At 41.5% G+C, this 14,049-nt stretch overlaps 1 protein-coding gene across 16 annotated transcripts in view; it reads left to right on the top strand.

Annotated features, from left to right (window-relative positions):
• Positions 1 to 14,049, top strand: part of NEB (nebulin) — a 127,999-nt gene that overhangs the window by 57,362 nt on the left and 56,588 nt on the right. For all 16 annotated transcript variants that reach the window (XM_075429673.1, XM_075429677.1, XM_075429678.1 and 13 more), the window contains 24 exons: positions 204 to 407; positions 1,453 to 1,557; positions 1,718 to 1,825; positions 2,203 to 2,514; positions 3,002 to 3,205; positions 3,401 to 3,505; positions 5,173 to 5,280; positions 5,456 to 5,767; positions 6,242 to 6,445; positions 6,641 to 6,745; positions 6,891 to 6,998; positions 7,174 to 7,485; positions 7,974 to 8,177; positions 8,373 to 8,477; positions 8,622 to 8,729; positions 8,905 to 9,216; positions 10,248 to 10,451; positions 10,676 to 10,780; positions 11,305 to 11,409; positions 11,502 to 11,813; positions 12,106 to 12,210; positions 12,456 to 12,554; positions 13,625 to 13,726; positions 13,914 to 14,021. In XM_075429673.1, the coding sequence (XP_075285788.1) occupies positions 204 to 407; positions 1,453 to 1,557; positions 1,718 to 1,825; positions 2,203 to 2,514; positions 3,002 to 3,205; positions 3,401 to 3,505; positions 5,173 to 5,280; positions 5,456 to 5,767; positions 6,242 to 6,445; positions 6,641 to 6,745; positions 6,891 to 6,998; positions 7,174 to 7,485; positions 7,974 to 8,177; positions 8,373 to 8,477; positions 8,622 to 8,729; positions 8,905 to 9,216; positions 10,248 to 10,451; positions 10,676 to 10,780; positions 11,305 to 11,409; positions 11,502 to 11,813; positions 12,106 to 12,210; positions 12,456 to 12,554; positions 13,625 to 13,726; positions 13,914 to 14,021 (4,056 nt within the window). The remainder of the gene's footprint in view (positions 1 to 203; positions 408 to 1,452; positions 1,558 to 1,717; positions 1,826 to 2,202; positions 2,515 to 3,001; positions 3,206 to 3,400; positions 3,506 to 5,172; positions 5,281 to 5,455; positions 5,768 to 6,241; positions 6,446 to 6,640; positions 6,746 to 6,890; positions 6,999 to 7,173; positions 7,486 to 7,973; positions 8,178 to 8,372; positions 8,478 to 8,621; positions 8,730 to 8,904; positions 9,217 to 10,247; positions 10,452 to 10,675; positions 10,781 to 11,304; positions 11,410 to 11,501; positions 11,814 to 12,105; positions 12,211 to 12,455; positions 12,555 to 13,624; positions 13,727 to 13,913; positions 14,022 to 14,049) is intronic.

The following is a 14,049-nucleotide window of genomic DNA, read 5'->3' on the forward strand; positions in this document are numbered from 1 at the left end:
GAGTTCTTCAATAACGCTGTTCCCTTTGTTATTTAATAATTATTTTACTAAATCTTCAAAAATAACAAATGTTTGCAAAACATATACTGCGACTATGCAGAAATGTATACAATTGTTTGTATAGACGAGGAGGTGCTTTTTTATAATTATTTTAATATTTGATCATATTTGCATGTATATAATGAACTTTCAATTTTTTTTAGGCTGTTTACAAATCAGACCTGGAATGGCTAAGAGGTATTGGATGGGTTCCTATTGGTTCCATGGAAGTTGAGAAGGCTAAGAAAGCTGGGGAAATCCTGAGTGAAAGGAAGTATCGTCAGCCAGCTGACCAAATTAAATTTACTAGTGTGACAGACTCTTTGGCCATGGTCTTAGCCAAGCAAAATGCTGAGATAATGAACAAGGTGAGATTTGGGGGGAGGAAGTAGTTCTCAAAATCAGTAGTATTGCTAGCTACTAGAACTTGAGATGAACAATACAAACTGCAAAGTAAGACTAAACAGTTTTGTTGTGGACTTTGAGAAAATGAGTGTCCGAGTTCAGCCTTTGCACAGAAAAGCTCTTAGCTCTGTCTGAACTGAACACTTAGTAAAAATGGCCCAAAAAAATCACTTAAATTGCATATTTTTCAAGAGTAATACAAAAAATGATGGTGAATTTCCCTCTTTCTCCTATCCCAGCTGAAATCCTATTTTTAAATGTTTTATAAGCTTTTTCTATTTTGTTAGTGCTACTTAATACAAAGCTCACCTCTGACAGAACAGGCTAAATTTTTCTTGCAGTTCTTAGACAATACTGTGAAATCTGCAGAAAAAATACTCAAGCGAGGTGTTAGGGTATGTCCAGAGGTGGTGGTGCCATGACCATGCTATAAGATAGGATGCAGCAGAATATTGACTCTCTTCTTGCAGCTGCTATGGTGATGTATTGTTGACTGAATGATGTATTGCACGATGAGCAAGTTATGAGGAAATAGCTTATGTTTTCTGGAAGTGAAGCTTCTGCAATTTATCTCAGACCTGGAGGATGAAAGTCACACAGTAGCTACTCCTTCTCTGTAATAAGAAACATCAATCAAACAACTTGTACAGATACGGCAGAATAATGAAGATAGTTTTCCTCCTACAGGAATGCTAAATCAATCAGTTGCTGTGCCAACTTAGCCTGGGAAATAATGAACAAAAAAAGTTTCCTTCTTGGGCTGTTCAATGAGAAGCTTTGCTATGTCAGGGTGTTTAAACCTTGCTTGAACTACCCCTTGCAGTTTGTAAAATACTTTCTTTGGACAAATGAATTAGTTTGGTTATATATATCTTGTTCTGCTTTGAGATTACTTTTCTTTTATATCATGGATATATTTTTGGTGACTACTGTGTTCAAATTTGCAGTCTTTCCATCATGACACACCCAAAGAAACTTTTTAAAGGAATGTGTTTTCCTCTCTCCTAGCGTTTATACACGGAAGCCTGGGATGCAGACAAAACATCAATTCACGTCATGCCTGACACACCGACAATTTTGTTAGCGAAGGCCAATGCAGCTAACGTTAGCCATGTAAGAACATTTAAAAATATACTAAAGTAATGGAAATTCAGAAATTAAGTAAGCATCTCTAGCCATAAAGAACCATTAAAATTTTAAGAAAAAAAGATGAAATGTAGAAATAACATCTTTTGGAATCTTGAGAAGCCATTTTCTCTCTTCTTTTGTGTAGAAACTTTATATACAAGCCTGGGAAGATGCCAAAAAGAAGGGTTATGACATGAGAGCTGATGCAATTCCAATCCGAAGTGCAAAGGCGTCAAGAGATATTGCAAGTGATGTATGTCCTTCCTTTACGTTTATTTTCAGTTAGCTTAGGAAACAAGAATAAAGTAATAAGCTGTGAACAACATAAAAACACATGGTGTAACAGATTCATCTAGAAAACCTACAAAAAATTGCAGAAAGACAATGGTCAAAAGTTTCCAACAGCAACACTGAGTTATAAATCCTGACATTAAGCAGATATCAGAAAATAATGAACTACAATGAAACTAAATAAAAGCTGTGGAGCAAGAATGTGTTAGGCATTTCTAAACTCTAAAGGAGTATATTTCATAACACAAAAAATAAATTTGTGATCAGTAGAATATGAAATTATGGGAAATTCATGCAAGATTTTCTATTTCTTTTAATACTTTGTTTCTGCATTTCTAGTACAAGTACAAACAGACGCATGAGAAGCAGAAGGGCCACTACATCGGGTGCCGAACTGCCCGGGAGGATCCCAAGCTGTCGTGGGCTGCGCGTGCCATGTTGCTGCAGAACGACCGCCTTTACAGGAAGGCGTACCACGATTCCAAGGCCCGGATCCACATTCCAGTCGACGCGATGTCAGTGCAGGCAGCCAAGGAGTGCCAGACACTAGTCAGTGATGTGGACTACCGCCACTACCTTCACCAGTGGACCTGTCTGCCTGACCAGAATGACGTGATCCAAGCAAGGAAGGCCTACGACCTACAGAGTGATGTGAGTGAGCTTAACTGTAGAAAAGCTTTACGGCAGGTGTGTGAGGCTCTGTTTGTTAGTGACTGGGCAAATACCCTTTCAAGTGCATGTTCATGAGATCTGCCGTCAGTCCTGGTATGTTTATTTTAATTCCTCTGGATGATCCTTGGCAGCTCGGTAGCGTTTTCAGCTTGGGGGTCAGAAGTGTTCTGGGCAGTTCATAGGGAAGTGATGTTTCTTTGGTCCGCTGTCGAATGTTTGCTTGCAGTTTGCTTGCAGGATGCTTGCAGATTGTGCCACTGGTTTCCATGTAGCAAGTACCTTTGAAAGTCCCTTTGCTGCTGTGTGAAACAGGATTTAGCTGTGTGTGGAAAGGACCTGGTACAGCACAGTCTCCTTGACTGCTTGCTGTATAACTGTGAGAGAAGGAGCTTGGGAAAGCCTTGTACAAACCTCTCTGTATGTGGAGTTGTCTCTGCAGTGGCAATAACCCTTGGTTTATTTGTAGAACGTGTACAAGTCAGACCTGGAGTGGTTGCGAGGCATCGGCTGGCTGACAGAAGGTTCTGTGGATGTGGTGAAAGCAAAGAAAGCCCAGGACCTCCTGAACGAGAGGTTGTACCGCACACGGCCAGAGGAGCTGAAATTCACCAGCATTACTGACACGCCAGACGTTGTCCAGGCTAAGATCAATGCTCTGCAGATCAGTGATGTAAGCTTGCCTTTCACTTACCCTTCACTTCTGTGATGACCTTTCTTTCCATTTTGGTAGAGACTGGAATTTGTACCATGGGAATGATGTATTAGGAACTATTGCAAATCAGAATTGCTAAAGAATTTGTGTTGGTAGGGTTATTTTCAGTGTTCAGACCGTAGTGAAATGTCATTCTGCTTCCTTTCTCCTTAGCATCTGTACCGTGAAGCCTGGGACAGAGATAAGACGCAGATTTCCATCCCTTCCGATACTCCTGTAATGCTGCAGTCCAAAGCCAATGCTCTCAACATCAGCAACGTAAGAGAATGAGATGATATGCATTTGACGTCTTACAAAATTGAGTGGCAATTGTTATTCCAGTTTTTGGGCTGTGTCTTTTAGATTTTGCTCTAAATGGTGGTGTGCTAACACCTTATTCTAATGTTCTTGTATTCTAAAACATAGATTACAACTAGCGGCTCTGTAGGCAGTCGGTGTTGTTGATTAATCAGCAAGCACTCTTAGTGAAGCAGACATTCATTATGCAAGGATGCCCAAGGTTTTGGTCTGAAAGCCATTCCATTGTAAGCTCTCTCAGTCCCCATGAATGTGAAATAGGTAGAACTGCTTCTATGAGCATACCAGCACTGATGCCTTTCGTATCAGACTGCGCAGGTTCCTGAGGGGGCGATTGACAGAGTTGCCTGGCTTCCTTGATGGGTTGTGTGTTTATGAGCAAACTCCGAAGTTCGGTGTGCAAGTCCACACAACTACTCCTCCCTTTGACAAAAACTGGCAAATACTTTCCATGGAGGAGTTGTTGGAGTCCACAGACGCATCAGCCCTGACACGTCTTGCAGATTTGTGTTGTTTCACTCACTGGTTTTATGGGACTAACACACTGGAGATTCTGTAAAGCTGGAAACATTTCCCATTTTGCATTTTTCAGCAGGACTTGTTTGTGGCTTTGCCTGGAAAGTATCTACTCCCAGCATTTCTTGATGTTGATAGTATGTTAAATATTTTTCAGAAGTACCTGATGTGATTGAATTAGGTGTGAAATATTTCAAGTATTACTGCAACAGACATTTCACTTCCCTTGTTTCGGTCCTGCCCTTTCTTTGATTACTGTTTTTGTACTTCCTGCTCGTTCTTTGAGTTGTTTTTTTTAAAAAGTTCCTTATAGTGTTACCTGCAATAGCATTCAGTTTATGAATTTCCACAGTCACAAAAATGAATGAAAAAGCACATCATTTACCCATCTGTACTAAAGATAAAGTTGCCAGCTGGGCTTGTGAAGCTGCTGTGGACCAAGGTGCCACTAAAGAAGCAGCCCTCATGTTCTTGGGCTTGATGTCCTGGACAAGGTTGGGTGTCTCTAGACACATGGAGGGACTTAGGTTTCTCTTCAGTCTTGTGAATGGATTGAGCCTCTCTGCATGCACTCACTTTCTTGATAGGACTAAAAAGGACTGGTGAAGAAAGAAGACTCTAGCAGCTGTCGGGAGGCTTCATAACTTAAGTAGAGTCTGGATATATTTTGTCAGTAGATCAAATGTTTTGTCGCTGGTACCTATGACCCCACAATCATGTGTGTGTGGGCAGATCCTCTGACTGTTGTAGGGTCATGTGGAATTGGTCATTGAGGTGTACACCCTGTCAGTTGGAATGCCTGTTTGGGGCCTATGTTGTGAGCCAAACATACTGCATGTGTTCAGCAGTAGTCTGTTAGATGGGAAGTTGTGATGTGTTTTCAGGAATAGTTAGGCTGCCTCTCGGTGTTTTGAATTTTGCCCCTAGTTTAACTACTGGGTGATGAGTTTTCTGTTAAGACACTTGCTAGGTTCATTATTGTAATCCTGTCAGTTACAGCGAACAAACAGGGCACCCAAGTTGTTAGTTCCAAGAGAGTAGGTTTTGAGAAAAGCCATTGGTGTCATAGAGTCCTGATTGCATGTAACAAGGGTGATGAATTTTCCTTGCAGAAACACTATCAGAAGGCCTGGGATGAGGCCAAGGCAAAAAGCTACGACATAAGAGCTGATGCCATTCCCATCAAACACGCCAAGGCTTCCAGAGACATTGCCAGTGAGGTAAGGTCTTCTCTTAATGGGGTTGCTGCATCTGTCTCTTTCCATGTCCAACTCAGCAGAACGGAGTGAACTGCAGTTTAAAGGGTTGGCAGCTTAGTAATCTGAAAGCCTTTAGCTCATTAGTAATGTCCAGGTGAGCGATACGTGGCTGCTGATGTAGTTTCTGCATTTCTAGTACAAGTACAAAGAGACTCACGAGAAGCAGAAGGGCCACTACATCGGGTGCCGAACTGCCCGGGAGGATCCCAAGCTGTCGTGGGCTGCGCGTGCCATGTTGCTGCAGAACGACCGCCTTTACAGGAAGGCGTACCACGATTCCAAGGCCCGGATCCACATTCCAGTCGACGCGATGTCAGTGCAGGCAGCCAAGGAGTGCCAGACACTAGTCAGTGATGTGGACTACCGCCACTACCTTCACCAGTGGACCTGTCTGCCTGACCAGAATGACGTGATCCAAGCAAGGAAGGCCTACGACCTACAGAGTGATGTGAGTGAGCTTAACTGTAGAAAAGCTTTACGGCAGGTGTGTGAGGCTCTGTTTGTTAGTGACTGGGCAAATACCCTTTCAAGTGCACGTTCATGAGCCTGCCGTCAGTCCTGGTATGTTTATTTTAATTCCTCTGGATGATCCTTGCCAGCTCGGTAGCATTTTCAGCTTGGGGGTCAGAAGTGTTCTGGGCAGTTCATAAGGAAGTGATGTTTCTTTGGTCCGCTGTCGAATGTTTGCTTGCAGTTTGCTTGCAGATTGTGCCATTGCTCTCCATGTAGCAAGTACCTTTGAAAGTCCCTTTGCTGCTGTGCAAAACAGGATTTAGCTGTGTGTGGAAAGGACCGGTACAGCACAGTCTCCTTGACTGCTTGCTGTGTAACTGTGAGAGAAGGAGCTTGGGAAAGCCTTGTACAAACCTCTCTGTATGTGGAGTTGTCTCTGCAGTGGCAATAACCCTTGGTTTATTTGTAGAATGTGTACAAGTCAGACCTGGAGTGGTTGCGAGGCATCGGCTGGGTAGCAGAAGGTTCTGTGGACGTGGTGAAAGCAAAGAAAGCCCAGGACCTCCTGAACGAGAGGTTGTACCGCACACGGCCAGAGGAGCTGAAATTCACCAGCATTACTGACACGCCAGACGTTGTCCAGGCTAAGATCAATGCTCTGCAGATCAGTGATGTAAGCTTGCCTTTCACTTACCCTTCACTTCTGTGATGACCTTTCTTTCCATTTTGGTAGAGACTGGAATTTGTACCATGGGAATGATGTATTGGGAACTATTGCAAATCAGAATTGCTAAAGAATTTGTGTTGGTAGGGTTACTTTTAGTGTTCAGACCATAGTGAAATGTCATTCTGCTTCCTTTCTCCTTAGCATCTGTACCGTGAAGCCTGGGACAGAGATAAGACGCAGATTTCCATCCCTTCCGATACTCCTGTAATGCTGCAGTCCAAAGCCAATGCTCTTAACATCAGCAACGTAAGAGAACATAATTGTTATTCATGTGAAGCATTATGAAATGAGGAGTACGACAGTTGCTCTTCCATTGTAGTTTTTAAATAAAGGCATTGGTGTTATAGAGTCTTGATTGCATGTAACAAGGGCCATTTAATTTTCCTTACAGAAACACTATCAGAAGGCCTGGGATGAGGCCAAGGCAAAAAGCTACGACATAAGAGCTGATGCCATTCCCATCAAACACGCCAAGGCTTCCAGAGACATTGCCAGTGAGGTACGGTCTTCTCTTAATGGGGTTGCTGCGTCTGTCTCTTCCCATGTACAGTTTGAGAGAACAGAATGAACTGCAGGTTAAAGGGTTGGCAGCTTAGTAATCTGAAAGCCTTTATCTCATTAGTAATGTCCAGGTGAGCGATACATGGCTGCTGATGTAGTTTCTGCATTTCTAGTACAAGTACAAAGAGACTCACGAGAAGCAGAAAGGCCACTACATCGGGTGCCGAACTGCCCGGGAGGATCCCAAGCTGTCGTGGGCTGCGCGTGCCATGTTGCTGCAGAACGACCGCCTTTACAGGAAGGCGTACCACGATTCCAAGGCCCGGATCCACATTCCGGTCGATGCGATGTCAGTGCAGGCAGCCAAGGAGTGCCAGACACTAGTCAGTGATGTGGACTACCGCCACTACCTTCACCAGTGGACCTGTCTGCCTGACCAGAATGACGTGATCCAAGCAAGGAAGGCCTACGACCTACAGAGTGATGTGAGTGAGCTTAACTGTAGAAAAGCTTTACGGCAGGTGTGTGAGGCTCTGTTTGTTAGTGACTGGGCAAATACCCTTTCAAGTGCACGTTCACGAGCCTGCCGTCAGTCCTGGTATGTTTATTTTAATTCCTCTGGATGATCCTTGGCAGCTCGGTAGCGTTTTCAGCTTGGGGGTCAGAAGTGTTCTGGGCAGTTCATAGGGAAGTGATGTTTCTTTGGTCCGCTGTCGAATGTTTGCTTGCAGTTTGCTTGCAGTTTGCTTGCAGATTGTGACGTTGCTCTCCATGTAGCAAGTACCTTTGAAAGTCCCTTTGCTGCTGTGCCGAAACAGGATTTAGCTGTGTGTGGAAAGGACCTGGTACAGCACAGTGTCTTTGGCTGCTTGCTGTATAACTGTGAGAGAAGGAGCTTGGGGAAAGCCTTGTACAAACCTCTCTGTATGTGGAGTCGTTTCTGCAGTGGCAATAACCCTTGGTTTATTTGTAGAACGTGTACAAGTCAGACCTGGAGTGGTTGCGCGGCATCGGCTGGCTGACAGAAGGTTCTGTGGATGTGGTGAAAGCAAAGAAAGCCCAGGACCTCCTGAATGAGAGGTTGTACCGCACACGGCCAGAGGAGCTGAAATTCACCAGCATTACTGACACGCCAGACGTTGTCCAGGCTAAGATCAATGCTCTGCAGATCAGTGACGTAAGCTTGCCTTTCACTTACTTTTCATTTCTGTGATGACCTTTCTTTTTGTTTTGGTAGAGACTGGAATTTGTACCATGGGAATGCTGAATAGGGAACTATTGCAAATCAGAATTGCTAAAGAATTTGTGTTGGTAGGGTTATTTTCAATGTTCAGACCGTAGTGAAATGTCATTCTGCTTCCTTTCTCCTTAGCATCTGTACCGTGAAGCCTGGGACAGAGATAAGACGCAGATTTCCATCCCTTCCGATACTCCTGTAATGCTGCAGTCCAAAGCCAATGCTCTCAACATCAGCAACGTAAGAGAACATAATCATTATTCATGTGAAACATTATGAAATGAGGAGTACGACAGTTGCTCTTCCATAGTAGTTTTCAAATGAAGCCATTGGTGTCATAGAGTCCTGATTGCATGTAACAAGGGCTATGAATTTTCCTTACAGAAACACTATCAGAAGGCCTGGGATGAGGCCAAGGTGAAAAGCTACGACATAAGAGCTGATGCCATTCCCATCAAACACGCCAAGGCTTCCAGAGACATTGCCAGTGAGGTAAGGTCTTCTCTTAATGGGGTTTCTGTGTCTGTCTCTTCCCATGTCCAGCTTGGGAGAACAGAGTGAACTGCAGGTTAAAGGGTTGGCAGCTTAGGAAGCTGAAAGCTTTTAGCTCATTAGTAACGTCCAGGTGAGCGATACATGGCTGCTGATGTAGTTTCTGCATTTCTAGTACAAGTACAAAGAGACACACGAGAAGCAGAAGGGCCACTACATCGGGTGCCGAACTGCCCGGGAGGATCCCAAGCTGTCGTGGGCTGCGCGTGCCATGTTGCTGCAGAACGACCGCCTTTACAGGAAGGCGTACCACGATTCCAAGGCCCGGATCCACATTCCAGTCGATGCGATGTCAGTGCAGGCAGCCAAGGAGTGCCAGACACTAGTCAGTGATGTGGACTACCGCCACTACCTTCACCAGTGGACCTGTCTGCCTGACCAGAATGACGTGATCCAAGCAAGGAAGGCCTACGACCTACAGAGTGATGTGCGTATGTGTAGAGATGTGGCTGTTACTACTGTTGCTATTTTATGTGTTATAGCCTTTTTTTGTTGTTTGGTATTATAGAGTCACAATGGTTTTTTTGTTAGACTGTTTTCTTTAGTTTTTCATCTTATTGCTATTATCTGTTCTTTTTATCCTTTAAAAAGTATTAGTATTACGTCTTAATTGTATAAAAGCTTCAGCTTCTATCTGCTATGTTACATAGGCTTTTGGGTAATTGTGATTTGGAGAGGGTGAGGGATTTGTCTCTGATGGGACTTACCAAATTACATGTTTGCCTCTTTGGAATCAGGTGCATTTTATTACTCCTGTTTGTCTGAGTCAACTTTGAAATTTATTTAATTGCAAGAAAACTGTGTGAGATAGTAGGTGAGATGTTTAAATGGCCAAATTCAAAGCAGGAGGAGTCAGTGCAGCTGATTTCCTGACTTGGCTTTGCTGCTTATCACTCAACATCTGTCACTCTTCCTCTGCTTCAATTATGAGGTTTGGAGGTGAAATTCAAGTTCCTTGCTGAAGGATTTGCTCCACTGAAACTTAAATAATGTTGTCTGATACCACTTCAGGAGTTATGCCAGCTAGCTCTAGTCCCTTTTACCTCTATAACCCATTTTTTTCCTCCTTTTTGTCAAATTTCCTTGTCAGATGTTTGATTTTTTGTTTGGACTTGTAAATTGTTGAAGTGACTAGAGGAGCAATTATTTTGGAGGGGACAGGAAAACTCTTTTGAGTTATAATACTCATCATCATTAGCGGCAGTTTGGTCCACATGTTTCCCCTCTATTTGACTACATAAGGTTTAGAATGTATTATTTATAAATTATCTAATTAAAACCTGGTTCCCAGATTGTATTTTACTTATGATAGTGAACATCTCTTGTATATAAAAAGAATTAATCTAGCTCTGACTGATTTGACATTTTCTAAAACATATACTGCTTTGTATAGCTTAAAATAACTATGACAGTCATTTTAAACATGATGGTTTCCTTTTCTGACCCTCTCTGATATAGGTTGTCTATAAGTCAGACCTAGAATGGCTGCGTGGAATTGGCTGGCTGCCTAATGACTCTCCAGATGTTAAGAGAGTGAAGCATGCCCAGGATCTCCTGAGTGATAATGTGTATCGTACACCCATTGAAAGCCTGAAGTACACCAGTGTTGTTGATTCTCCAGATGTTCTTCTAGCTAAAGTGAACGCGGAACAAGTCAGCATTGTACGTTACAATGTTTTTAAAGTTTTTTCGAGGCTGTAAAGAGTTAAAGAGAAATCTCACTGCTAAAATATAAAATTCGTCAGTGGTATTCTGAATCAGGATTAATGCTTTTCCAGATATTTTATATTTTAGAGATGATAATTCAGGAGGGATTTATGGGAATTTATGTTATTGGCAAGTGAAATTCCATTATTACAATATCATAAAATGAACTCTTTTAACAGCCAAAATACAAAGAAGCCTGGGAAAAGGACAAGACTATGATCCATATTATGCCAGACACACCTGAAATCAACCTAGCCAAGACTAATGCTGCTAATTATAGCCAGGTATGCTTATCATTCTATTTTCTACATTTCTAAAAAACAGTATGTGTGTTGTGTGAATTTGAACATTCCAAGATGTTACTTACAAAGCTGAAGATTGAGTCACGTAAATATCATTGAAGTCTGACGTAAAGGGCTTGCAACATTCCCTTCCCTCTGCTGAGTATTCTTAAACCATTTGGACATTTTACAATAAATACTCACATACAGCTGTTCAAAAATTATTAATATCATGCAGCATTGAGATAATGTTTTGTTGAAATGGATGAGAGGCCAAGGCATATAAATATTTTCTGAACTTTTGCAGCATGTACTGCATAGAAGAGTGTTTGTAAAACTGGTGTTGCAGCTACTGTACGTATTTGAAAGGCAGTAAGATTTGCAGCAGTTTTTATGTCTAGGAGCAAGAGTAGCACACAAAAAATTCTCATGGTATTTCAGCAAATAAATGGCAGTAAACTATGTGTTTCTTTAATGGCAAATGCCAGAATATTTAGCATACGTATGACATTTTGCTGTCTTTTCAGAAACTGTATAAAGAAGCTTGGGATGAGCTGAAGATCAGTTATGATTTGAGAGCAGATGCAATCCCAATCAAGGCAGCCAAAGCTTCTAGAGAAATTGCTAGTGATGTAAGTGCCAAAAGAGGCATCTAGCTCTTCATATGCTTCAAGAGCTATTTCATGATAACTGTTAGTGACGGTGATCTTTGCTCTTTACCCAGTATAAATACAAACTGGATCATGAGAAGCAGAAAGGACATTATGTTGGAGTTCCAAATGCAAAAGCAGATACAAAAATGCAGTTTGCCCTCGGCATAGGCAAAGTTCAGAGCGAATTAGAGTACAAGAAACACTTTGCCAAATGGAAGACACAGTGCCACCTGCCAGCAGACATGCTATCTATCCTATCAGCGAAACATGGTCAGTCTTTGGTCAGTGATGTTGATTATCGTCATTACTTGCATCAGTGGATCTGTCTTCCAGATCAGAATGATGTCATACAGGCGAGGAAAGCCTATGATCTTCAGAGTGATGTGAGTTAACATGAAAACTTAACTTATTACTGTATTGTCTGCTCATAGTCTGCTTCAGCTCTAAGTAGTGGGGATCTTCTGCTGAATTCAGTGTATTGGCTTTGCTGTTTATTAGGAATGCAACGTTACTGCTGTATATTGCCATGTTTGAAGAGTGATAAATTCAGATATAGTGCTTATGTTGTAATTACTGCACTTTTAATCAGTGGAAGTAAGTGCCATTATTTATGAATCTTGCTGGATTGTACAGTGAATTGTAGCTAACAGCATGGACCCTATTTTGTTTTCCCAGGCTATTTACAAATCTGATTTAGAATGGCTACGGGGTATTGGATGGTTGCCAAATGATTCAGTTGGAATCAACCATGTCAAACATGCTGGAGATCTCTTGAATGAGGTAACAAAATGTTTTTTTAATACTAAAATTTTCTTAAGAGTATTTGCAGTTTAACATATTTTTACTTTTTAAATGCATCAATGTTTTTTAAAATAAAAAATACAGCTAGAGTATTTCCACAGCATTCATTGTGTATGGAGAGTTTTTCTTTCCGTGTAAACTTTCTTGTCTATGTATTCAGAATTTCTGTGTTAACTAGAAAATATTCTAGTATAATCTGACTGTTCATCTTTTCTCCCATATAGAGAAAGTACCGTACAAAAGCTGAAACGCTTCCATTTACTCCAGTGGTGGACAGAGTTGATTATATCACAGCAAAGAATAGTGGTGAAATTGTTAGCGATGTAAGTTTTCTAGCATGTCTCTGGGCTGTTAACTTGGTCTGTGTATTTACATGGTAGGATTTTATCTTTAAAAGGAAGTTTATTTTATCTTTAAAAAAAATGCAAAGAATTCTTGATCCGTCTCTGGGAATTCTGTAAATGTACGACATAAAGATGAACAGGACTTTACTAGCTTATCTCCATCACTTAGGAGGGAGGAAGCTCCTCAAGCAGAATATCTTTCCTAGACATGTGAAAAGCCAGTGCTAGTTCTGCAGCCAGTCCCTTCTTTCAGTCTTGACTGATATTACTGTTGATCATTGACAACATGAACACAAATAGCCTCTTGCACTCTGGCAACCATAATGTTTAATCCTTCTCACTTATGCCACTATGATCTTACACTTTTTAGTTAACTACCATGTAACAATAAACATGAGCAAAACTCATGTGCTGGCAGCTTGCCATTCTTTATATGTTTTTGAAGCTAGTCTGTGAGGAGCTGGTCGGTGAACATGAAATGACATGACCCCCTCTCAGTTTGTGAGTTTGTGTTTCTTTTTCGCTGTATGCTTCTGCCAGAGGACAGGCCAGGCTCAACACATTAACTCAAGGTAAAATGTTGGCAATAACGATGATACGGTTGAATTGAACGCCATACTGCCGTGCAACCATGTACACACTTGGGCATGTCCTGTGCTCGGGAGCGTGACAGTGCAGGTCTTTGTGGTTGGGAGATGCCAGAATGCTGCATTCACATAGAGGTCATGCTGAGTAAAGAGATTTGCTCTTAAAAAGCTCAAAATCTATTGCCCTGAGTCAAACACTTCTGAAGATTCTTCCCTGTCCATCCAGCTGCCTTGGAACAAGTTTTCAAAGTTTTCTCTGGGAAGTTTTGTAATTTCTTGTCTTGTATAATTTCTTTTTTTAAAAAGTATCCATTTATATGTATATTTAATGTCTCATGTTTAATAGCCTTGCAAATCCAGGGTTTTATACGTTATTTTGTGCATACAATATGGGTCTTGGTATTATGTTTTCCCAATTTGTGATGGTGTGCTGCAAGACGGTAATTTCTTTCTCTGTTCTAGGTTAAATACCACAAAGCATGGAATGAGGTCAAGTCAAATTACACTCTAACAGATACACCACAGCTAGATATGGCCCGAGAGGCAGCCAGAATTCTTAATCAGGTGCGTGATCTCTTCTGGACAGTTTCTACTTACATTAATAACTCTAAGGAATATAGAAAAATTGCCTTATTAAGAACATCCTAAAGGAAGGATTCATAGTCCTTATACTTTAATATTGGTTACACATATATGGTAATAGTTATTATTATAGTAGTGTTGAATTCTTCCTCACTTTTATTTTCCACAGAATTTATACAAGGAAAGTTGGGAGAAAGAAAAAGCCACTGGTTACCTCTTACCTCCTGACACTGTGCAGATCTCTCATGCCAAACACTCCAATGATGTCCAAAGTGAGGTAATAATTTTTCTCAAGTTCTTGGAAG

Source organism: Opisthocomus hoazin, chromosome 9, assembly GCF_030867145.1.
Source record: "Opisthocomus hoazin isolate bOpiHoa1 chromosome 9, bOpiHoa1.hap1, whole genome shotgun sequence".
Taxonomy (NCBI): domain Eukaryota; kingdom Metazoa; phylum Chordata; class Aves; order Opisthocomiformes; family Opisthocomidae; genus Opisthocomus; species Opisthocomus hoazin.